This window comes from Podarcis erhardii (assembly GCF_964252035.2).
Source record: "Podarcis erhardii genome assembly, chromosome: 3".
Lineage (NCBI taxonomy): Eukaryota > Metazoa > Chordata > Lepidosauria > Squamata > Lacertidae > Podarcis > Podarcis erhardii.
In genome coordinates this window covers 47,586,594-47,612,502 of record NC_138507.1, presented here as the reverse complement: position 1 = coordinate 47,612,502, position 25,909 = coordinate 47,586,594, and the positions used below count along the sequence as shown (strand labels likewise).

The 25,909-nt window shown below is 47.5% G+C and overlaps 1 protein-coding gene and 1 long non-coding RNA gene across 2 annotated transcripts in view; both read right to left on the bottom strand.

The window, feature by feature from the left end:
• Positions 1-25,909, bottom strand: part of LOC309339476 — a 464,046-nt gene that overhangs the window by 13,187 nt on the left and 424,950 nt on the right. The gene's annotated exons all lie outside the window — the stretch shown is intronic.
• PRDM13 (PR/SET domain 13) lies at positions 2,311-18,418 on the bottom strand (the record flags this gene model as incomplete). Its single annotated transcript, XM_081857042.1, has 4 exons — positions 18,165-18,418; positions 14,830-14,961; positions 14,604-14,724; positions 2,311-4,037 (listed from the first exon to the last, which is right to left on the bottom strand). The coding sequence occupies exons 1-4, from the start codon at positions 18,306-18,308 to the stop codon at positions 2,311-2,313; spliced, it is 2,124 nt and encodes a 707-aa protein (XP_081713168.1). The 5' UTR covers positions 18,309-18,418.

Here is a 25,909-nt window from a genome sequence, read left to right as displayed (position 1 = left end):
GATTTGCAGCCTTGCTTGAAATATCCGTTCCGCTGAAATCTACCTTAGTCACTTCCACCTAAATCCGGAATTCCTCCTTAACTACGAAGTAAATCCGGATAGGCTCAGTAAGATTTACTTTTACGTAAACCCAATTGACAGAGCAAACCTGTGCACATCTGCTCAGATTTGCGACCCACTGAATTTGATGGGGTTTATTTTCAGATAAGTGAGTGTAGGATTTCAGCCTCCGTAGACAGGCTGTTAATGTGTTTAGTACTGAGCGGGGGAGACTGTGGCTAGCGATGTTTTTGAAGTTTACAGGTGCTGCTGATATTCCACTGAGATATGCATCTGGCTCCAAAACTGGAACTAACTCTCCACCATCTAAACTTTCTTAAAAGTGTGACAAAGTACTCCCCCCCCCCCCCCCAAGAACACCAACTTCCTTTCCACGTTTTTCTCTGCCCCACTCCACACAAAAAGGCACAGTTTTCTCCCTACAAAGGTACAACAGTAAAACGGATCCGCTGCTGTGGAGTCCCCGGTGCCTTTTGGATATTTCTAGGAAGAGGAATCAGTGAACCGCATCTTAATTCTGGGCTACACCTTACTTAATCCTCGCCCAAAACCTTTAGACTGAAGACCTGAAGAAGTGTGCATGCACACGAAAGCTCATACCTAGAACTAACTCAGTTGGTCTTTAAGGTGCTACTGGAAGGAATTTTTTTATTTCATTAAGAGTGAGTCCACTAATTCCTCTCCATCTCCCCATGTGACTTTCTTCCCCAGAAGACTATTCATTTCAATGAGAATTATACCAAATAATCTTAATCTGGATGAAATTTCACAATTGGGATAATTTAAATATGCTCAGAATTGGTTCAAACACTCGCATCCTGGAGCATGAAGAGCATAAGGTTTCAAGCATATCGGTGGTCTTCATGATCAAGTCAGTGTTCAGGATTTGCCTCCACTGAAGATTGATTAAGTCGGAGGTAGTGTTCAACAGCAATGTCCACTCAGACTGCAGCCTTACACATCCTCCCTTAGAAGCAAGTCCCGTTGAAATCAGGAGAGCTTACTTCTGAGTAGACACGGTTAGGATCAGGTTGAATTACAATGGTAATGACCGGAGCGAGCCTTGAGGTCATTGTATGTGTTGGAAGAGCTGCTGCTTGTAGCACTCTGAGAGGTGTTTGCATGGGGTTAAGGCAGATTAGAGTGGGGAACCTCAGATATTCCTAACCTGTTCCTCCGTCCTTTGATCTCTGCGCGGACTTTTTCTTTGATCTTAAAACTGATAATCTTAGGTTGCAGTTCCTCACTTCCTGTCACCTGCTCACTTATCTTTGAGACCTGTTGGAGAGAGGTCATCTTGGATCTACCTGTGGGATGTATCATCACTGAAGCAGTCAAACACAACATTTCCTGTTGCCTAGAGTGGACACACAGGGGAATGTTGCTCTAGACAGGGAGGACTTCCTCTCTCTGGAGCCTCCTCCCCCTGTGTGTGACCAACATTCCCACACACTACCTCTGCTGTGAACAAAGACCGCGCATGGCTCTTTGTATCTCCCACTTAGCCAGGACAAGGTATCTTTCCTACCCAAGTTGACAGAATACTCAGATTCCCTGCATCATTCTAGACCAGAAGATTATTCTGTGTATCTGAAGAAGTGTGCATGCACACGAAAGCTCATACCAAGAACTGACTTAGTTGGTCTTTAAGGTGCTACTGGAAGGAATTTGTTTTGTTCAGAAGATTATTGTTTGACATAAATTCCCGTCGAGGTACCTGAAGGAATTCACATTGGTGGAGGCCGTTCTTACACATGCGCACTGGGCAGGTCAGTGTCACTGCGCTCGGTAGGAATTACGCTGCACTTCTGAACATACCGGTTACACTGCGTGTATAGCTGGGCTAGCCAACGTGACGCCCTCTAGATGCTGCTCTACCGCCCCAGGGCCATGGCCAATGGTGAAGGATGCTGGGAACTGTAGTCCAAAAACATGTGGAGGGCGCCACGTTGGCTACCCGTGGTGTACAGCTTAGCAGCCCCAGCGGGCTGGAAGGGGGTCGAGGGAAAGGACAGAAATGATTTGAAATCTTATGCGGGCATGTCTTAAAACGAGCCGCTGTTGTGTTGAAGCAAAACTGTCCTGTTCCTAGGGGAAGAAGGGAGACTCTAGGGGTCGTTTTCTTAGTCAAGGAGCGAGTGAATCAGCAGAGCCGGTGGAGAGGAAAGCGGCGGCGGCGGCGGCGGCAGCTTTGGCAGCGCCGTTCCCCAAGCCCACCCCTACCTATCCGCCCCCCCCTCGGGCTGCTTCCTATTGCTGCTCCTTGGCCCGGCAGCCTCCGCCTCCGCCTCCGCTGCTGCTGCCGCCCGTGTCTTGGTCGCTCTGATCGTCCGTGAAGCAGACGTCGACGTCGCTCTCGTTGTCAGTCTTTGGCTCCTGCAGCTCCGGGCGCGCGTACCCGGCGGCGTCGGCGCCGTTCCTGTCCTCCGCGCCGCCGGCGCCGCCCTTGGGCAAGCTCTGGCCCGGGTGCCGGGACTTGACGTGCCTCTCCAGGTCCCGGCGCCGGACCAGCACTTTGCCGCAGAACTCGCAGCGGTAGGGCGTGTTGCCCTCGGCGTGCAAGCGGATGTGCTTGTTGAGGTTGCTGGGGTCCCCGAAGGGGCGCAAGCACACCTTGCACTTGAGCGGCTTGTAGCCTGTGTGAGTCCGCATGTGGATCTTCAGGCCGTACTTGCGCGAGTACAGCTTGCCGCAATACAGGCACAAGTGGCCCGTCTTGGGCTTGCCGCCTGCCGGGCCCGACGACGCCGAGGGCTGCAAGCTCTCCAAGCGCCCGCGGCTTTTTTCGGCCGCCGCGATCTCCGACAGCTGCTGCGTGTGCATGGCGATCTCGCGGTCGATGCTGGCCAGGGAGCCCAGCTCCGACGGGTTCAGGCCCGCGGCCGCCGCAGCCGCTGCAGCCGCCGCCGCAGCAGCCCCGTTGAAATAGGACACGGACTCCGGGTACTTGAGGAGGTTGCCAAAGTGCAGCTTGAGCGGGTAGTAAGGGGCGCTGTAGAGTAGCTCGCCGTTGTAGACGGTGAAAGGCATGAAGGGCGGGAGGCTGCACTCCGCCGACGCGGAGTAGGGCTTGAGCCCGTCGAAGGGCGGCAGGGCGGCGGCGAAGCGCTCCAGATGGAGCCCGCTGGGGAGAGGCGGGTAACGGGCGGAGGCGGGCGGCGACAGGCTGGCGTGGAGACCCCTCTCGACATGCTTGAAGGCGGACGTCTCCTCGAAGTGCGAGAGCAGCGGGAAGCCTCGGGCGCCCCCCGAATAAGCCAAGCCCGCCGCCGCCGCCGCTGAGGGAGGCGGCGCGGTAGCCGCGTGGCACTTGGCATGGTGGTGGTGGTGGTGGTGGTGGTGGTGAGGCTGGGGCGCGTGGTGCTGCTGCTGCTGCTGCTGCGCGTGGCCGTGGGGGCTGCTGCCCACGCCCAGGGGGCCTTCGCCGCTGGAGCGGCCGGCCTTGAGGCTCCCCAAGAGCTTGCTGAAGCCGCTGGCCTTGCCCTCTTCCCGGAACGAAGAGGCCGGTGGAGAAGAGTCCGCCTGGTTCGCTTTGGCCAGGCCGGCGGGCTTGAAGGCGGACCTCGCCCCGGGGTAGAAGGACAGCCCGTTGCTGCCGCCGCCGCTTCCCAGCAGGCCCAGGAACTGCCCCGGACCCCGTCCCGTCGAGCTGACGCTCATGTCCAAGGCCCTCTCCTGCTCCTCTTTGGCCGCCGCCTTGCGCCCCCCGCCGCCGCCCGCCTTGGCCACTGGCGGCGAGCCCGAGGATTCCCGCTTGATGCTCTCCCGGGAGCCGCCGGCGCAGTGGGTCCTTAAGGACGCCGGCGCGGCCGCGGGCTTCAGCGACAGGCTGAACAGGTCCGAAGGCCGGGCGTGCTCCGGAGAGCCCAGGAAGCTGCGGCCGTTGTTCAGCACGCAGTGGAAGTGGACGTGCGCCTTGAGGCTGTTGGGGTACTTGAAGGTCCGCCAGCAGTACCAGCAGATGTAGCGCTCTTCGCCTAGCAGAGGGAAAGCAAAGCAGGGAGACGTTAACTAGGCAAACACGTAGAAACCCCGACTAAGCTCTTCTCACAGATTTGGAACCAGGTGCCTGGGAATATGAAACCTGGATCTGAGATATTATATGTTCAACTTTGAAAGTGAGAAATGCTTGAAGCAGAGGTTGCTAATCTCGGGCCTTCTAGACGTCCAACTCCCGTCAGCCTCAATGCTTTGTGATGATGGGAGCCTAGTTCAGTCACCTGTTAACCACCACCACCACCCCATTTGAAGGCTAGGTCAGCGTGGAGGCAACTTGAATTGAAGGTGGAATTTGGTTCAGATTTTGTTGGAATACATATAATGTCTCTCGGTTTGTTTGTTTTTTAATGTGAAGTAGTGTGGCATTCATACTTCACAGCTATTATAATATTATTATAATTTATTGAATTTGTTCGTCGCTTTATCTTGCCTGGGCAACCCACTTGCCAGTTCTGCACTGCCAACTACCCATGTGGAGAATACTCTTCTTTTTCCCCCCCCAAAATTCATCCATATACTTCTAGCAAAGACCAGCATTGGGGCATATCAAGTCCATTCATGCACATATCAACTCCCCACCCTTCTTCCCAAACATGCGGAGATGAAAGCGGGCTACATCATGCCACAGTCACATAGCAAGCATCTCTCTCAGGCTTTGCTGAGGTCTTCTCCAGTGCATTCCAGCCAACCATGTTCGGATAGATGCCTATTAGCATTTATCCAAGTCGGTATAGCGATCTGTAGTGCTTGGGTAGTCATTTCATTATTGCACTTGGGAAGTTGCTTTACGCCAGGTCAGACTGTTGGTCCGTCTACGTCAGTGCTGTCTACATTGACTGACAGCAGCAGCTCTCTAAGGTGTCTTGGAGATGCTGGGGGTCGAATCTGGAACCTCCTGCGTGCAAAGCACTTGCTCTCAGATGTGTGGGAGCGGCGAAGTTGGCTTTACTGCGCTGACATTCAAGACAGAGAACCAGATTCTGGGGTGATTCAGGGTTTAGTGGTAGAGCACGCTCTTCACGTGCAAAAAGGTCCTATAGGTTCAATTCCATGGGATCCCAAGGAAATGCTCGTGTCTGAAGCCCTGGACAGCCAAGACAAGTCCACATAGATAAGTATAAAGGTAGATGGATGAAATGTCTGTAGAATGGATTTCGACACTAGGAGAGGATATATTGTTTAGTTATTTAATAATGTGCGTTGCCATGTTTTGAAGAGCAAAAAAAGGGACACTATTGCCGATTTCTACTTTTACCTATGGATCGTTATGACGACTCTCATTTTACCTACTCATGAAAAAGAGGGCTGTCCTGGAAAAGGGGGACATTTGGCAACTCTATCTTTCCTTGCTCCCGTGAGATCAGCAGAGTACCATGCTTTGCACCTTAAACTTGGAAGCTTAGACGAGCTTGCTTTAACGTTCTAGAAAGAAGAACTTAAAATACTTCGACGTCTGACTCGGCATAAGACCGCATGCAGGGTACTCTGATATTGTAGTGGAACCCTGCGTAACTATTAACAATTGATCTTAATCCGTTGCATCCCATATCTTGTTTATGTTCACAACTCCGCGAAGCTGAGAGGACTCCACTTAAATAAATAACTGAAAAGATTTGTGAATCAAAAGCCCAACACTAGGCCATGTCAACTCTCAGGAAGGAATGTGGTTACAAGATGGCCACTAATCGGAACCTCTCAGGGTTAGAACATCAAATCAGAGCTAACACCTACCAAACACCCAGGCATAGTCTCAAGAACAGGAAGCCATAGTGGGTGGCTTTTCGGAACGCGTTAGGAGGGAGTGAGGTTGATAAATAACGAGAGCCTTTCCCTGCAGTGAAAACTGTGCATGTGGACTTGGAAGTAAGTCACTGGGTTCAAATGGACTTAGGCAAGTGCGAGAATTAGGGTTGCAAACATAAAATTGCAGGCTTTGAACTGACCTTAAGTTTGGAGCCCAGCGCTAACTTACTACAGAGAATTCTGTTGCCACCTACAACGAGAAGTTTCCAGGGTGAATGATTTGAGAACTGCATTCCGATTCATTGTCTGGCAAAGTCAACTTACTCGGATTTAAGCCAGTTCAGCAGCGGAGACGTTAGCGGAACTAAACCCATTTCATTCATATTTAAACACTCCATGTCTTAACTAGACTGTGATTTGGAGTTCTCATTCTTTTACCTTCGTGGAAAACCGACGATTACTTAAATGTGGATCCGCCTGCTTCAGGCGGCAATCCCAAAGTTATAGGAAGTTATCGAAACTCAACAAGACTTAATTCTGAATAGGCGTGTTGCACTGTCAGTCAGTCTGTAGTCCCTTGTTTTTCTCTTTTCGCGTCCAAGTTACTATAGACTTGTGAATTTAATACGAGTGTGTGAGTAGCATTAGAAAAGTCATTATAAGTAATTTATCGGATTAACAGCCTTCTTACATGAGTGTTTATGCACAAGGATTTACTTTTCAGTAAGCGTGCTTACCATTAAAGCCGTGGACGGCTGTGACTATCCCCTACTCGCCTTTGGAGCCCACACTTAGGGTAACATAGAAAGGGCTCGTTATGCCATTTGCACAGAGTGTCAAAGATGCGCTCCGAGGGCACCTGAGGCCAACACCTTGTTGAAGCTGATCTGGTATGGGCCTGCACATTGCTGGAAGGGAGACTGCTTGGGTTCAATGAGGAAAGAAAGGTGATATATGAATGTAAGATATAAGGAAGCAGGGATAGAAGCGCATGGCTCAGTGGTTAGAGCACCTGCCTTGCGTGCGGAATGTCCCAAGGTTTGAGCTCCGGCATGTCGAAGTAGGGCTGGGAGAGACTCCTTGTCTAAAACCTGGAGAGCCGCTGCCAATTTGTGTAGACCTAGAAAGACCAATCGGGTCTGATTCAGTCGAAGGCACTTCCCTCTATTTTTCCATAGTACAGTACATGCGTGTGTGGCTGGAATCAATCTCAGAATGTGACTGTAAAAAACGAGCGAGCTAGGAGTTGTTTGAGATTAGTTAAAAAAAAAAAAAAGATGTATGGCTGTGGGATATGAATCCTAAACTGCTAGTGCCTTTCTCTGTTGAGTACTGAGAGAGGAGAGGGGAGGGAGGTAGAGAGTTGAGTAAAAAGCAGTGCAAAGGCAGAGGGCCACAAATGCGCTCTGGCTGGGCTGCCTTTGGACTCCACGTGGAATGAAAAGCGCGCAGCTGTTGCCTTAACGCCTGTGTCCGGCGGCCCATCTGTTGACGTTTGCAGAATAGGTGCCGTATGTCAGGGAGCTGACGCAAGGAAACAAAGGCCAATCTAATGATCATGAGCCTCCCATTACCAGGCGAGACAATATCCTATATGTATGGGCCATACGTAATCGGTCCTTTCAGAATACAGTGCCCTTTGTGCCCCCGATCCTTAAACGCTTGGCGTTTCCTAAGGCGGAACAAACCGACGGGGCGACTTCGTGCTCCTGCGATACGCACGTCCCCTTCTTTCGATACTTTGTGGAGACGGTGGGGCCATTGCAGCAGAACACGGAGGTTTTGCACCGGAGGATTCACCAGCAAGGGTTAATTTAAGCGACCAGCGCTTCAAAGCTATAGAGACTCGTAAAAGAGTGCAAAAAGCCCCACAGGAATTCGATTCTGGGGGGTGGGCCGGAATATGAAATAGTGAACAAGCAAATCGCTTAGAGGGAAAGACAGATAGTGAAGAGCCTGGCTGAGGCAAAGAATGAAAGATAATGTATAGCTTGTGGAATCTATATTCGATCATCTTTCTTCTACATATGGTTCTAAAAGTTGAAATACAGACATATAATAAACGCCACACCTAGATACAGATATATTACTCTCAATAACATAGGAGCAGTCCTGCTGGACCAGGGCAAAAGCCCGCCTAATCCTGCATCCTGTTCTTGCAGTGGCCAATCAGATGCCAATGTACTTTCTTTCTTTCTTTCTTTCTTTCCTTCCTTCCTTCCTTCCTTCCTTCCTTCCTTCCTTCCCTTCCCTTCCCTTCCCTTCCCTTCCCTTCCTTCCTTCCTTCCTTCCTTCCTTCCTTCCTTCCCTCCCTCCCTCCCTTTTTTATGGGTTCAAAAGAACTAAGCTTCCATGCTCTCTGACCTTAGGGCATCCTGAGGCTAATGGCACCTGGGGTCCAACCACACCGGGTTACCTTGTAAGTTTATACGTCAATAAGATTTGTGATCTATGCATTAGTTGGCCATCTCAGCGAAATAATTGTGAATGTCCCTGGCTGCTTAATAAAGACAGCCATGGGCTACGGTTCCTGTGTTTAGTGGCGGTGGTGGTGCTTGGCCGATAGGATTCCAGCGATAGGATTCCGTCGCTGGTTAACGCGAAACTGGCGTGTAGGAAAGGATGCCCAAGAAGGCATAGCAGGCGCTAGGTCTCGATCCTGCTGGAATAAGCAAGCCAAAGGGTCTTTTAAAAGTTCAAGAATCAACCAGCGTGGAACTGTTCATTAACTGCAGAGAAAACTAAAGTCTTTCTGTTCAGTGATAGCTCCCTCCCAGCCTGAGTGTAAGCAGTTGCAAGCATCCTATGGCCTTACACTGGAAAGGCAGATAACCCGGTTGCAAGGAAAGAATGAATAGGAAGCCACGATAAAACTTTACGAATTTAAGTCTATAGTCCTAAACACATTGGATTATGGAACCTACATCTCAGCATAAACGTGCATGGTTAGGATGGCGCTGTTAACAAGCTTAACTGAGTAGCTTTCTCCGGCTGGCGAGCTCGTCAAAGGCTGCGCTCTCCAATTATCTTTGTTTGCAAACACTAACGATCCCTAAACCCAGACTGCTGGCTTCTGTCCTCCTCTCCCTCCCCTCCCCCCCCCCAATTCTCGATTCACATTATGCTGCTAAGAGCCTCGTTTACTCAATCTATGACTAAATGGAGCGAGTCAAACACTTTTGTGAAACTAAAAGTGCCACCCTCTTTACAGTTCCACTTGCTTGACAACTGTTTTTGTCTCAGGGTTTGTGTTGCCGTTTTAGGATTGAATGAAAGTCTACTCGAGAAAGTTAAAAATAATTTTAGCGGAACTGGAGAAGCTGAGCATAAGAATTGGTTTGGCACGGCAGTACTAAGTAAGGCTGGTTTTGTTTGTTTGTTTGTTTGTTTGTTTGTTTGTTTGTTTGTTTGTTTGTTTGTTTTTCAAGAGGGGCTCCTGTGCCTGTAGCAGCTGCAAAAAGAATTCAGCAGGCGCACGCAGGCGATACGGGATGATGGTGAACAAAAGTTCGCCTATTGAATGTCTCGCGCAGTTCGCAACTCTCCAGAAGCAAATCGTGTTGATTTCGCCGAGACTTCAGTTCCCTACACATTTTAGATTATCCAGGAAGAAAGAATCTCTGACTAGAGACTCGCTGAATCGGCTTTTAATATCTAAATCCTTCCCCGCAAAAAGTCGTGGTTCAAGTTGCTTCCTATTGCGTTAGTCCTTATGTATTATAATTTCGTATGAAGGGTTTAGTAATTGCCAGAAGCTTAGAAATTGCTAAAATGCAGTGTTGGGAAAGAAAATGCTGACTAGCAGAAGTTTTCCAATCCTTAATAAGTCTGTGTCACTTGAAATCTATAACACTTACTTGGGATTAAGCGTATTTAGTTAGGGTCACAGGCCACAGCAGTAACGGGATGCTAATTTTAGACCTGGCCAATATCCGACGGACTTTCTTATTTATTATGGACTCTAAACACAGAGACGGGGAAAGGAGATGGGAAAGACGGCTTCGTCCCCTTCGTGATCGTTGTTTTTATATTGAAAAGACATGCTTCCGAGAGGTGTACAGTTTTGGGAAAGTGGGCGTCAAAGTAACACCTTCACGTACAGCAAATCCCATCTTAAATCCCGGATTTTCCCAGTTAAAGAAGGAATAGTGAGAGCCCATGCATCTCCAAACTTTGTTGGACTACAGAATAGGGTTGAGAGAAGTGGAGTTCAACAACATCTGGTGGGCCACAGATGCCCCCTCCTCCCACGCCTGAGATAAAGGATCTCAGGTGGCAGGGCTAGGGAAGACACTTGCCAAGAAGAGGAAACAATATTGTGCTAAGCAGACCAATCATTGGACTCACTCTAAAACAGCTTTAGGTGCTACTGGAACCCCTAAATTATGTGCCCGTGAATTTGCCTCCTATTGATTTCAAGCCATGGAAAACAGAACACAAAGTGCCAAAATGTGACCCGTTGATTCTCTTTACACCTTATTAGATAATGTATCTGCTAATATATGTTGCAGGGTGATAAGTTAACAAAAGTATTTTAAAAAGTCGTTGCAGTATGGTCAGAGTACATGACCATATCATAAAAATATGGGACCATCATGTCTCAAAATGTCTCAAAATGATGTCCAGTACAGTACAAGAAACCAGAGGAAAGGGAAAGGCTATAGCTCAATGGCAGAGCATCCACTTTGCATGCAGAAGGTTCCAAATTCAATCACCAGCATAGCCAAGTAGGGCAGGTAGAACCCCTGAATAGTTGCTGCTAGTCAGTGTTGACAGTGAAGCCAGTCCGAACCAGATGGACCAATGGTCTGACTCATTATGAGGCAGCTTCCTATGGAGTGCAAACTTGTGCCTGTTTATTCAGAAGTAAGTCCTAAGCTAGGATGTTCAATTAGGCGTACTTCCTCCTGTGTGTTTAGGTTTGCAGCCCACCATAACTGGTTTGTTTACTTATTTTTTTTCTTTGGGGGTAGAAAATACTGAACAATTGTTGTTGTTGTTTTTGTTGTTGTTTGAATTTATATACCACCCTATACCCAGGGGTCTAGATGGAAAAATAGTCTGATAAGGCAGCTTCACAGTCTTTCCAGTGGTGGCCCCCTGATTGTTGAATACTCTCTGGTGCCATCATTATCAACTTTTAGGTTCCAGGCAAATATGTGCATGTTCACCCAGGTACCTAGCTCTTAACTGGGGTCATATGGAGATATATATATATATATATATATACTGCCCTTAATCCAAGGTTCACAGGGCGGTTTACAATATAAAAACACACAAATATATGCCATAACAACAAACAAAAACAATAACACCCCCATAGTTAAAAAGGCCATAGATTGTTTAATAAGTCAAAGGCCAATGACAGCCTAGCCAGTACTGGTGTTCATCTTGCATGTTGGGGTAAGATTTGGCCTTCTTGTGTTATTCCAGGATGATACTTTTAGTCAATTAATATTCTTTTATCTTTTTGATGTATTTTAATGCATTATGCATGCTTTTATAATTGTAGGCCACTTTGAGACTTTTTGTAGTAAGCGACGAATCATTGCAACTATAATCATCATCCTAGCTATAGATATTAATGCCTGTGAGGCAAAAGTTCTCCTTTCTGTGCACCATCTGTGATCTTTTGCAGGAGATTTATAAATTTCCCATTGAGACCAGTAGATCTTACCATTTGTCTGGGATATAAAGCCTCTTATACATATTTGTGATGTGAAATGGGCAATCAGATCATTCATTGATAACTTTTTCTTGCATTAGGAGTTTTCTTGCATTTCTCCTACATTGTAACTATTTTTTTCTGTTTCAGTAATTCCTGTCTGCTAGTATTGGAGTAGGGTGGGGTCCTATTTCTTCCTCTAGTGTTTTTGGCTTGCTCCTAAATTCACTTTCCCTGAAGTACTTGGATTTAAAACAATTGACTTTCTCTTTTTCACCCTTCTCATGTAGTAAGGAGGATTATACCACACATAGGTGCAGAAAGCAATAACATACATGGTTATGTTAAACGGTCCCCTGTAGCTGCCTTTTACATTTATATTACTTGCACTTTTGAAGAAGGGTCCTTGGAATGACAAGTTTCATTCCCTCTCACCACACAGCCCAATCCTATACATTGCAACTCAGAAGCAGCTGCTCTGAGTTCAAAGGGCTTCCTCCCAAGCATGTGCAGGATCTACAAAATTATTCATCTAAGTATTCTGCAAACCCAAACCTGCAAAGTCCACAATCCTTTTAAACACAGTGGGGTTTACTTCTGATTAAACATGCATGGGTTGGGCCTGAGTGCAAGTTAAAGTCTGTTAGGGCTATGTGGGCCAATCCATATACAGTGGTACCTCGGGTTAAGTACTTAATTTGTTCCGGACGTCTGTTCTTAACCTGAAACTGCTCTTAACCTGAAGCACCACTTTAGCTAATGGGGCCTCCTGCTGCTGCTGTGCCGCCAGAGCCCGATTTCTGTTCTCATCCTGAAGCAAAGTTCTTAACCTGAAGCACTATTTCTAGGTTAGCAGAGTCTGTAACCTGAAGTATGTAACCTGAAGCGTATGTAACCCGAGGCACCACTGTAACTGAAAATTGGATTTTACGCAGCTCTTCTCCTTGACCCATTTATTCTGCTAAACCTCTTGGGTTTGGTCCCAGTTATACTGCCTCGGATTGCGCCGAGCTGTTTTAAATCTAAGTCAATGGTGTAGAACTTGCACTCTGTGGTGGAAATAACCTCCACCAGAATCAATGGACACCAGTTCTAGCTGAAGCCTTTCGGAATGGCTGTTTGATGACTTAACAGCTAACACTCCAGTTTCATTAATTCGCTGTGCAATTCTAAACACGTCCCATCGCGTTCCTGGGACGTTGCTGAAAAGATAAAAGCGTGATCAGGACTGCAGCCAGAATCTCGTGATAGGTTCCATCACCAAGAAATGCTGCTGAATCCGTACAGCCTCTGTATTTTAACAGGATTAAGTTTCCTCTTTGTTTTAACATATTATCTCCTAAAGCTCACTAATCTACAGATAAAGGCCCACCGGCATTACGGATCCACAAGTCACTGAATCCGAGAGGCCGAGTAGCTCCATGCACTTCCCTGCCTCAGAATCAACGAGTCTTAAACCAAAGTCCTTCCCGCCACCGGATATATATAGCAAGAGTACACAAAGCGTTAACTTGGACAAGAAGCTGTGGCCGCTCATTACCAGAGTGAAAAGGAGAACGAATGGATTGACTGAAAACACTATTCTTAAAAAAAAAAGTAGATGGAACAAAAATCCATTTCAAAATACAGTGGTACCTCGGGTTAAGTACTTAATTCGTTCCGGAGGTCCGTTCTTAACCTGAAACTGTTCTTAACCTGAAGCACCACTTTAGCTAATGGGGCCTCCTGCTGCCGCTGCGCCGCCGGAGCACGATTTCTGTTCTCATCCTGAAGAAGGGTTAGCGGAGTCTGTAACCTGAAGCGTATGTAACCTGAAGCGTATGTAACCCGAGGTACCACTGTATAAACTATAGCTCCATAACTATGATTGGGCGGGTTGGGGAAAGAAATCTGGCGGGTCGAGTTCTCCTCTAGCACTTAGAACTCTGAGAAGATCTAGTGGCATTTGTTTCTTTTGTAGTCCCTTCAAGAATTCCCAAGAATTCGGAACAGCGCTGGAGGTGTCCTCACGTATGTCAGCGCGCATACTTTCCCGCTTTAAATGGACTATACCGTCACTTCGAATAAGAACGGGATCCGGAGGTTACGAGAAAAGCCGGAGAGGGAGATGCAAGGCAGATGCAAGGCAAAGCACAAAAGCAGAAGGAAAGCCATCCTAGGCCTTTAGAACCAGCGAGCCTCTTTTAGCACTGGCAGGGGCAAAATCCAAAACTGTCGTATTGTAAGGAGAAGAATGTCGGTGTGGCAGGGCGCCCACTGGGTAAGGTGCAGAGGGAATCGGTGCACATGCAGGAAAAGGCTGAGCAGGAACAAGGTCCAAACTCCCTTCTAGCACGGTCTAAATTCGTAGCTCAAGAACTATTCCAATGAAAGGTCAACCGCATTGGGAAGACGGTATCTGGAGTAAATATTTTTGTTGACCTACTTAAGCTACTTTTATCTTAGCTCTAAGCTGTGGTCCAATACTGCCTTTTTATTGCAATCAAGTCCACAATCCTGGTTCAGCCGTATTTAAGCCTTCCCCACTTCTTTCACCAAGTACTTGGCATGACTGGGGTTCTTCTTGCACATCAGCCCTCAATCTTACTTACTTGAGAGTAAGCCCCATTAACTTCATTGAGGCTTCTCTCCGAGTGAGCATGCACAGGATCTAGCTGAGCAGCATGCATTTGCAAACATGTCTCATATAGATCCAGCACCACAAACGAACAGCTCGCTTGATCTTTTTAAAAACAACCACCACTGTTTACACTGGGATTTACTTTCAAGTTTGTGCCAAGTTTATTTGGAGTTTGGTTTTTAGAGTTTAGAAGAAGGTATAAGACCGACCTACTGAATGACACGCGCACACAAATTTATTAGCCAGTGTTGACTTTAACAGAGCTTACTTTCAAGTTCATTCCGCCTAAACTGTATTAAGTACTCGATGGTCTGCGGCTCAGCTGATATCTTCCGTCTCGCTTTAAGTTCAAATAGAAGAATCTGGGGGTTGAAATGCCAAACTTACTGGTGGGTAAATCCCATTGAACTCAGCGGGGCTTACAGCAAAACTCTCACTCTCAACTAGTTAGTTGAGCAGCGCTGTGGGGAGGCTCTTCCTCCTTGCGCAAGTCGCTGGCCAGGGTGCTGTACGTACCTTTCTCGTCGTGCGTCGGAGTAGCCGTGGTGGGGATATCAAACCACTGAGCCAAGGAGCTGGAATACCACACGGTCAGCTCCTCTCCCGGATGGACGTCTCGCAGCGCCCGGTAGAAAATCTAGGAGAACAGAAAGAGCCCGTCAAGGGACCAGACAACAAAGCCAATCTATCCAGCCCTGAGACAGAAAGGCTCATAGAGCTGAGTTAGGGAGGCTGTAGGTACCTGTCCGCCCGGTAGATCTGCAATAGCTTCCAAGGTCTGTTCTTGCGAGTGCCTGGCAGCCCGGATTAACCCTAGCCACTCCACAGCAGAGCCCCCGGCTTCGTCCACCAGTTCCCCTCTCAGCATCCGCACCTGGAACATAGGACAGCAGAGGCTGTCATTTATACCGCCAGTCAGTTCAAGGTCCTTGCTTTATTTAGCCAGAACAACATTCGCTGGTACTGAGCAGCTCCACAGACAAAAAGACCGCTAATGTTACATCCCTGTCCCCCCCACACCATAACCTATTAAAATAACTTATTTGTCTAATTTCTCTCTGTGTTTGATCGTTTCCATGAGAAGCGGATCCCACAATCAACAGAGAGAGAGGTGAACCAGTGCGCAGCTCGATCCTAGTCGGAGGCAGCAGCCAGGAGACGAGTTACAGGGCTAAGCAAATGCAGCCATTGCTGCACTAATCCGGAACGAGGCAAAGGTCTCCTAGCAAACGGTTTGAGGACGGACACCTTCTTATTTTATAAGCGACTGGTTCTGTGGAATTGGAACGTGCATGCTTACTCGGTAGCAAATCCTCACTGCGTTCAAGGGCTCTTACTCCCAAGTAGACGTTCATAGGATTGCAGCCGTAACTCCACTCTTTCATTTGGTTCTCCTTTATTTCATTTGAAAAGTCCTTCTAAGTAAGTATGTTTAGGCTCACGGCTTTATTGTCTTGGGGGAGATTTAAATCCTCTTAAATCCAGGTGGGTCGAAGTTGGGGAGTTTAGGTCGATGTGACTGCTACATATATATATAGTCTTTAGGATCAATGTGCCAATTAACTTAGATAGCAGTCGATTGTTAGACTTAGCCAGAGCTGTGGACCAGGTTGTCCTTCGGGTTTGAATCCACGTGTGTCGGCTTCACTGCCATGTACCGTAATTGCAGCTACCAAGGGAGCGGGTGGCGCTGTGGTCTAAACCTCTGAGCCTCTTGGGCTTGCTGATCTGAAGGTCTGCTGTTCGAATCCCTGAGCTCCTGTTGCTCTGTCCCAGCATCTGCCAATCTAGCAGTTCAAAAGCATAACAGTGCAAGTAGATAAATAGATACCGCTGCAGCGGGAAGGTAAATGGCGTTTACGTGCGCTCTGGCTTCCGTCACGGTGTTCCGTTGCGCCAATAGTGATTTAGTCATGCTGGCCACATGACCCGGAAAGCTGTCTGTGGACAAATGCCGGCTCCCTTACCCTGAAAAGCGAGATGAGCGCCGCATCCCATAACCGCTAACCGTCCAGGGGTCCTTTACCTTTACCTTAATTGCAGCTACCAATAAAGGGACACCTCCACTCGATGCCATGTCATTCCGAAGTGAGACAAGTGAGATAAGTGCGTAAGTTGCCCTGAGGTCAGTGATCCCCATACGCCCTATATAAACTCTTTAAACAACCCCTCTTAGTTGGGAAAAGAGCCTTCTTCAAACTCTCTTCCGCTTCTTGTCGTTTTCCCTGACCTATAGGGCTGCAGCCTGAAAAGACGAAGGGGAACATATTTAAGAACCATAGTTATTAAATTTCCTACTTCGACGGGGGAAATGGCTACACCTAGTTTCAAGGCTCCCAGCCCCTGTAGGGCAATTAATTAACGAATAATCTAATCAGAAATAATAAAAAAAGAGGATGAGAGCAAAAGAGGAAGAGGACAGGAGCAACTCTGTTGAGCCTCGGAGTCTTGCCTCATCCTTCATAATCTGCTTGGTCATACACAGAGAGCGAGCAAATGAGGGGCTACCTCTTTGAATGACCAGGCAATAAAAGTCACTGTAACAAAGGCAGCCTAAAGGGAGCAACCAACGGAGCCAGATGAGAAATAAATTTGAAGGGGCTGGCAGAGCGTTTAAAAACAATTAAAGGGCATTCAGAATCCGAGCGGAACGTACGACAAACCTCTGCGCTTTGGGGAAGAAAGGAGACAACGTTGCCTTCTGCTAAGCTCATCCGAGGGGATGCTCGAAGGCTGCAATCCATACACACAAACAAATCTTTCTTATTTGGGGTTCCTTTTGGAGACTTCTCTGTAAAGCACTCCAAAGCAGTGATCAACATTTGGAGCCAGCTGGGAAATCAGCTCGATTGCTCCGATCCTCTTTTACTTGGTCAATGTTTCTTATGGACTGAAATCCTCTTTAAAAGCAAAACAAAACAACAATGACGGTGACTGTGGCGAGCCCGCGAGAATTTCGGCGTTAAAAGGGTGCTTCATAAATTGGATCATTCCAGACATGGGGTCTGTGGGAGGACTGTTTTCATCTCTTATATTTGCATTCATTTGGGTTCTGCACAGATGCCTGTGGGGAAAGCTTACAATTGCCTACCTTGCACTTCATGGCCTTAAGGCCCCAGCATTCCCTAAACAAACAAACATCGACGCGCTCTTGTGCGCGTGTGTGCATCTGTCACCTTCAAGCAGGTGATGAGACGGACTCTAGTCCAGGAAAGCTTAAGTCACAATAAATCCGCAAGTCTTTAAGGAGCCGCAAGACTGTGGATTTCGCTCCCACAAACTTCCACCATCCAGCCACCCTTCTTGAAATCTCAACTGCAGGCCGCTTTTGTTTCGGGCGAGGTTTTTCTGCGGTTGTTTTATCCTGCATGAGAGGCAAATCTCACCTGGTGGCGTTAGGAACCTTTAGATTTCGTTTCACTTAACTGTTATTTTGCCTCTTCCACTTTAAGGTTAAAAAAGAACCTTGAAACAGAAGGTAAACATAGTACATTCAATAAAAGAAACTGGCATCGCAGGCAACAGGGGTCGAGCTACCAGTTAATTCATTCATTATTATTTTATTTCGTGTTGTGAATATATATCCGATTTCGTATCCACCACTCTGGTATCAGGGTGGAGGATCAGCCGGAGCAAACTATTTACCTTGATTTACCCGGATTTGATTTCCTAGAATTCGGGGTGCGGGGGCACCAGTAAGTCTGTTGACCCGCCGCTGTCTCCTTTTTCCAGCTTCCCCCTCCCCATCTACGTCCAATCCAGCAGGGTTCAACACAGTCCCCCACATCCCCGCAAATAAGTCATCTAAAGTCAGAGATCTCCCCCGAAAGGCCAGGAAGAGCTCTGAAAGAGAGGCGGTTGCCCATCCCCGCAGCCTCTTGGCTTCGTGAAGATCCGAAGAGCAGAGATGCTTCGTGTGGACACCCAAACCCGTTTATGAACGGAGGAGGAGGACAGAGAAATAACTTTGCTGCGGAAACATTCCCTCGCAAGGATGCGCGCCAGCCCCTCGGACACTTCGCCTCTTTCCCCCACCCTCCCTCCACAGTGCTTTCCGCCAAGGTGCGGGAGCAATACCTTTTTCTTGGGTCCCGGCTCCCTGCGATCGGACAAGTACTTGCCCAGTTTGAAGGTGCCGGACACCGGACCCAGGCGCAGGCCAGCCGGGATGCAGCTCTCCGCGGTAACGCTGAGCGCCGGCGGACCCCGGCTGCTTTGCATCGCTGCCTCCGGGTTACAGACGCGGCGATCGGGAAAGGCGCCCAGGACTCTCTTCGAGTGACAGAAGGGAGAGAGGGAGGCAGAAAGAGGGAGAGAGGCAGAGGCAGGCAGCGAGGAGGGCTGAGCCGCACCGGCGTTATCTCCGCCCGCAAAGTGACGCGGCCGACGGTGCGCGCCGCCTTTTCAATTGCCACACGAGGGCTCTCCCCTCGGCCCGCCGGTGCTCCAGGGCGCCGGGTTGGGGCGATGAGAGAGTGTGGCTCTTGCAGCAGCTGCCGAGTCCCACCCGAGAGGGTCACATGGAGATTTTCCCTAACCCACCCCCACCCGCCCCATCCACCAACCTCTCTCTCTCTCTCCCCACCCACCCCAACGCATAATCAAGGGCTTTTTTGAATGGGGCAGCCAACAATGGCCCCGGCGACCTTCCCATTCCTAAAAATCCAATTTGTCAAGGGCAAAGAAAAGGCGCTGGTGAATCAAAGGTCTGGAGGGACCATTAATCCTCAGCATGGGGGATTGTCCCCGAGACAGTTACGATATTTTAAGTGACAAATCCACTGTATAATTTCTCCATAAATTTTACTTCCTTCGATTGTTCCCCGACAAACCAGTTTTGGAAAAGAAGGGAGTGTTTTAAGTCTACTTGGCTGAGCCTTTTGTCAGCCAGGAGACTTCAAAGATTTTTAATTCTCTTTCCTTGGGCTGGATTGTAAAGACGATTAAACAAAGAGATTAGGGGGGGATGTTTGGAGGACTTGTTAACTTCTATTGATTCCTGGCGTGTGCCATACAGAAATTGGGCAGGTACTTGATGGGAAAACACCAGAAAATACCTACACTTTAAAAAAGAGGGGGGACGGGGACGCTGCCATATTACCAATTCAGTGGGTTGGTTGGAGCCCAGAAATCCCTTTGCAACAACGGCTTGGTTCCTCAACTCTCATTTTTCTCCTGCTTTTAACTGCGTAAAACAGAGAAATCCTCGCTCTGAGTTGAAAGCACCAAGCTTCGCGTTTGGAAGTTCTCTAGAAATAGTTTTATTTGGCTTATCGAAGGAAGCGCCTTGTATTGGGCGAAAAAGGCGCACGAGCGCACAAAACAATACACAGGGGAAGTTCATGCAGGAGTCTCGCGGAACGGATCCGTTTTTCAATCCCTGGATCCATTCTCCGACCCCGATATAGGTCGCTAAGCTACAAAGATTGTTGTGGTCCGGTTCTTTTTTAAAAAACTTTCAATAGAAAAGTAGCACTCACATTCCAACAGGCCTAGAACAAAACGCAACCCATGTGCTCTATGAGATTTCCAAAGACGGACAAGAATTTATTTAAGAAATCCAGAAGAGAGAGGGAATGATGAGGAGTGGTGACGAAATAATCCGAATACGTACTTGTTCGTGTCCATATTTATTCACTGGGTGAAGATAAAACATCCCAGAGGAAAGGCAGAGAGGATGGACGGAAGAAATAAGCCAAAACTCGTAAAATACTTATCTGCAAGGAGATACTTTGAACATCATTGAGATTGGATTTGATATAAATACGGCTACAGCTGCAATCCTATGCACACACTAGCTGGGGCCCACTAAATAAAGGGGATTACCTCTGCGGCGGATTGAGTCGCAGGGCTACTATGGGGGAGGGGGTGCTGGCTTGCTAGATTTAGTTTCTTAGAGGAAAGTCATGTTGAAATGAGAGGCGATAGCTTTCGAGTCAGGATGAGGCCATCACAAACAGGGTGGCAGAATGCACGTGGTGATCGTACTATTTCACCAGTTTCTGCATTGGGGGGAAAGAGAATCTTTTGCTCAAGCTATGCAGAGACCCACTGACATTAACAAAATGTGTAAGTGTGAGCAAGAATCATGAGACTTCATAACTGACCAGGAATTGGTCCTCCAGTAACAAGAATCGATTCAAGAAAATGACAAAAGCCGATAACTTAAAACCCAGAGCGGGGAAATGATTGCAAAGTTCCAGCAAAGTCTTAGCCCACCGAAATAAATGGAACGCACTTCCTCGAGTGTTTAGGCTGGAGGGGCCAGAGTTTACTGCCTTCCCTTAAAGTTTTCATAAGGGGAACGGAAGGTGTGTGGTCTGTTTCTGTGCAAATTTACTTCGATGCAGTCCCATTAAATCCAATGGGGCCTTACTCCCCATATCTATGAGCATAATGTTGTAGCCTTGGAAGGCAACCCTACACATGCTTCTAAAGAAGTGGGGTCCATTGTCTGCCCAGTTAAGTATTCTTATAGGGTTACAGACTGGATCATTAATTTGCTACTTACTAGTTTCTTCCACGCTTCTTTAGTAATGGGAATAGATTCCAAAGAGTTTTATTTTCCCACACAAGCGGTAAATTTGCAGACTGTCACCTAGCCCACTCGCACAGTTTGTAGCGAGATGCACGTTGCTTTAAGCACCACAACAAACAGACACAGAGATCTACATCCGAGGCCTTGGATAGACTGTACCAAATCCACAGTCAGATGATGAAGCCGGAGCATACGAATTGATTCAGATCATTAGCCCATCTAGTTCGGTATTTTCCAGGGCCGGCCCACCCATGAGGCAAGGTGAGGAGACCACTTCGGGTGGCAGGATCCACAGGGGCAGCAGATCCCTATTTAGATTTTAAGTCCCGCCTCCCCTTGTCCCTGATGTAGGTTCTTCACTCTCTCCTTCCCTGGCGGGGATGGAAAGTGTCATTTTGTAGTTTGTCTCAGGTGCCAACATGTCTTGGAACAGTTGTGGTATTTTCTACTGCTCTCCTAGCCCTACCTTGAGATGCTAGGGGCTGAACCTGGGACCTTCTAGATGAAAAGCAGATCCTCTGTCACTTTCGCTATTTGGAGTCAAGCTCAATACAGCCTAAGTACAACACATTTGATAAAGCAATGACGCCTTGCAGGCTGGTGGTTACACATTCACTGGAAGGTAGGTCCAAATGAAATGAATGGAACTTACTTTCAAGTAGCATTTTGATCAGGGCATTATTCCCTTTAAATGCAAAGGAAGAGACACAGCACTTTTACAGCACATTGGTTTCCATTACAGCATTAAAAACATGCATTTATTTATGCCCCTCTCCTCCTCCACCCCCTCGAAATCATTGGGACCTAAAACATGACTGGATCGTACTCTGATGGCCTTACACACAATTAAGTCTACAGCCCTAAACCTATTTATTCGGGAGTAAGTCGAATTTATTCAGCTCAGTCGAACTCATTTCGGCCTACCGCCTGGGTTGTCGGACGGTAATCCTGTGCACGCTTACTTGGGAGTAAGCCAAATGAATTCAGTGGAATATACTTCCGTGTAAATAGGGATAACCTTCAACTATCTATTGATTTCAGCAGAATGTCACCCGACCAGAATTTAAATCAGCTCATGTTCTGCTGCTTCCTGAAACTCTTTATGGATCGGACAACTTTAACAGCGCGATCCTCTGCATGTTTACCTAGAAGTCAGTTACACTGAGTTCGACGAGTCCTACTCCTTGCTAGGAAGTGTGCTCCGAACTGCTGTCTAAGCCTGGCTCTATCTCTCTGCAGTTAATGAAAACATTAACGTGACACTTCATTTGTGCAGGTTCTATTCAGCTCCGTAGGTTTCATTCATCTCCGCCTAGCACTCGGAAGCTGAAGCTGACTTTCATGCAAATCCACTCGTTTGTCCTATATTTACATCAGAAATATTTCCTAAGCATTTACGTAACAGAAACGCATGGTAGTTTGCCCAAGGTAAAAATCAATAAAGGTTTCCTTGTAGAAACTCACAGAGGCTTTGTGAAGTGTAAGTAATTTACAACACAATCCTATACCCTGACTCAGAAGTAAGCCCCATTAAGTTTAATGGAGCTTACTCCTAGCCAAATGGTGTAGAGGTGCAACTTCGGGGGCCGTATAAGGAAGAGTTGAGTTCTGCTTAGGTTTATATCTGAATTTCAAGAATACTTCCTTTCATGCAATGTGGTGAGAACCCTAGTAAAAGATCCCCAGGGATTTTCCTATGGATGCTGTGCCTCTACACCAAGGGTAACTAACGCTACCAATGGATTCCAGCCCTCATCATCCCCAGACAGCATGGTCAGCAGTCGGGGGTGTATGGAAGTTGTAGTCCCGGTTGGCTATCTGTAGCCCTTCAGATATTGCTGGACTACAATGCCCCATCACCCCTGGTCGTTGGCTCTGCAGGCTGTGGCTAGTGGATGTCAGAACCCAACATCTGGAGGGCCACAGGTTCCCCATCCCTGCTCTAAAATGTGGGGTTGAATGCACACACGACAGCCACAATCCTATCGGTGCTCACTTGGAAGCAAGCTCCATTGAGCTCATTTGGGCTTGCTTCTGAGGAAACGCCCACGGGATCAGGTTGCTCCGCCAACAGCTACCTAGATATCTCAATGAAGTCGGAGCAAATGACCAGAAGAGGAAATTGGTCTGGCACCAATAAATTAACATTGAAGTAGACCCTAGTGAATGAAGTAAATCCTAATGCTTTCCAAGGCATAGGAGTCGGTGTCCAGCAACATCTGGCGAGGCACAAGTTATCCACCCCTGTTTGACTTGCATTTAGTGGGCTGGAAAACCTAAAGGCATTTCAGGAACTGGACGCTAAAAATTATGTCAGAATAACATTGCGTGATGTGTTGGAAGGTGCAGCTACAAGATTCCTTCATGCCCCGGGAATGACACGGCTGTCCTTCTGGGATGGAGATGCTTCCAAGGAAGAACTGGACTGCTTTACGACCCAAAATCCATGTCACTCGCCCTGGGTTTAATAGGACTTAAGTACTGACAAATCCAGTTTTCGGAAATCATAGAATTGTAGAGTTGGAGGGGACCATGAGGACCATCTAGTCCAGCTCCCTACAGAGCAGGAATATTTTGCCCAACCTAGGGCTCCAGCTCACGACCCTGAGATTAAGAGTCTCAGATGTTATGGGCTATCAAAAGTGTCTTTCACAGAGTACAAGCCCATTCATGTTGACTCGGTAGTAAGTTCCACGTTGTCGCATGGATCTTTCTCCCTAGTAAATGTGTTTGTGCTTCCAGCGCAATTCTATATACGACCAGTTAGAAGGCGATCCGATTGAATTCAATGGGGCTTACTCCCAGGTAAGCGCGCTTGCGATCGTAGCATCTGGCTCGAGATGTGTCACTTACGCAAGTCGCCGATGCTGCAGACTGGAAGGCCTAAGAATCCCTCCCCACCCCGCCCCACCAATTTCAAATCGAATATATATACTTTTTCTAGCAAGTATGAGTTTGGGAACGACAAACGGTGATGTTGGATGAGGGGAGAGCTGTGGATTGGGGGAACCTGACTAAAGACGGCCTTTGTACCGACCCGAGTTCAGAAATCCTTTCTTTCCTGGGTCAGGTGGAATTGGATCGGTGCTTTCTCGAGAAGGGATCGTTTGGGCTGTTGCAGAGGCTTCTGAGGGGGGCGGTGGCCGGGACCGAAGACTGAAGATGACCCCTGCGGTCCGCATCCTGAATAGGAAGCAAAGGGCGAAACAAAAAGCGGAGAGCAATAAATTCAAGCCAAGGACTAGTCCGTCTAACCTCTGGCCTGCCGGCTTCGGGGTGACAACCGGTTGAAATATACCCTTCCTGACCCGCCCGCCGGCCGCCAGGGCACCGGTCGGAGGCGTCAAAGGGGAAAGGTAGAAGCTCCCTTCTGCTCTAGTGGGGCAGCCTCGCCACGGCCGGCTGGAGTCGCGAGCGCCACGCGAAGCCTCCGACGGAAAGAAGCAACCCACAGCTGGTCGGTTGCGAGAAAAAAATATTTCTTTCTATATCCGCATGTACATCCAAGTTATACCTCGTCTCCCGACCCCTGGAAAGGATAGCAGCGGCCCCGCACGTTGGCTTTATTTTATTTTAATTTTTATTATATTATATTATATTATATTATATTATATTATATTATATTATATTATATTATATTATATTATATTATATTATATTATATTATATTATATTATATTATATTATATTATATTATATTATATTTATTTTGTTCCGTTCCTGTGGCTCAGTTGCCTGGAAGCTTCTTTTAGTTACAATAAATGGTCTCTCTCCCCCCCCCCCTCCCCCAAAAAGGGAATGAGACACGTTTGCTTTGATTTTTGTCTATCTCCTTTCCCCCCAATCCCTAAAAAGGCAGGCTGAAATCGATCTAACGTGCCCACTGAAGCAAGCCACGCCATGAAAGGCTGGGTTTTAAAAAAAATAAATGGGTAAAAGGAGCCTTGGAAGCAAATGGGATGGAAAATTAAATGAAATTAAATAGCTTGAACGGCTTTATTGTCCCTTATTAAAAGGACACATTAATTACATGCTTCTAGCTTTATTCCGAGACAATGTTGAGAGTCAAAACATTCCACTAGTCCCTTTTGAGACACTTCAACTGGGCCGCTGGAAAGACCAGTTAAAAGAGGGAAACCACTTTTGCCCAGCGACCAAAAGAGATTTTTAACCCCCCCCCCTCCTCCTTAGCCCTCTCCCTCAATCTCTCCCTCCCTCCCTCCTTCTCTCTCTCTCTCTCTCTGAACTGCCAACGCCCCCGAGGGAAGGCTTTGGCTCAGGACTGGCTCTCTCTTGGCTTGAACAGGTTGCCCCATAATGAGGCATGAATGTTAAGGAACAACAGGCGTCCAAAGAGGCACAGTTGCGCCTAGCAATGTCCCACCAGGGAGCTCCATTCAAACCATCAAACCGCTCCAGCACTGAGAAGGTTCAACATTACATTCAAACCAGCATGAATGCCTGTATACAGGGCCAGCTCCATTATGCTGTGGGGAAAGAAACACAGTGGATGCTTGAACAAAACAAAACAAAACAAAACAAAAAAACGTTGGGGGAACGAAAGAAAGAGAAAGAAAGAAATGCTGCAAGTTCATTCAGTGGCCCAGATTCTCCCAGTGCAAACGGAGCAGCCTATTTTCTCTCCCCAAGGCAGGACCTCGTTCCTGCTCAAAGAAAGGTGTGTTTCAGCCAAAATCAGCTCCCTGGAATCTTGCAGCATCTTCGTCTTTCCAGTCCATTTATTCCCTGCACCCGCTCATTCTCCTCCCCACAATCCGAGTAAAGTCAATCAGATTGTTATGGCCGGTGAGAATAAATGGTGTAAGGGCTAAAGAGCATTCCGCATGGCATCTGATCGGAGTCAATTTACAAGTCAATTTACAATTTACACACACACAAAATAGCCACCACTTTTTACCAGAGTAAATTCAGTTAACCCCTAATCAGTTTATCCACTGCAAGTTTATGTGTATTCCCTTCTAAGCCGGCATTTTCATACACAAGATCAGCCTTGACATGATTCTTTCAGGAGAGAATCCACTCAATGCCAGATTTTATTTTAGAATCAAAAATAAGTTTCTGTTCCTCATGGCTGTGTAAATTAAATATATATTGCTTTTAGTGGGGAAGGGCCTTGAGAGAATATAGCTACCCACCCCTGGGTTAAAAGAGAGACAGAGAGAACTCTCTCCCAGGATAGCAACCGTGTAATTTGCTTTTGACTAGCGACACTTGACTCTTCGTAAACAGTCTGAGGATTGTTGCCTTGAATTATATTCTTAAA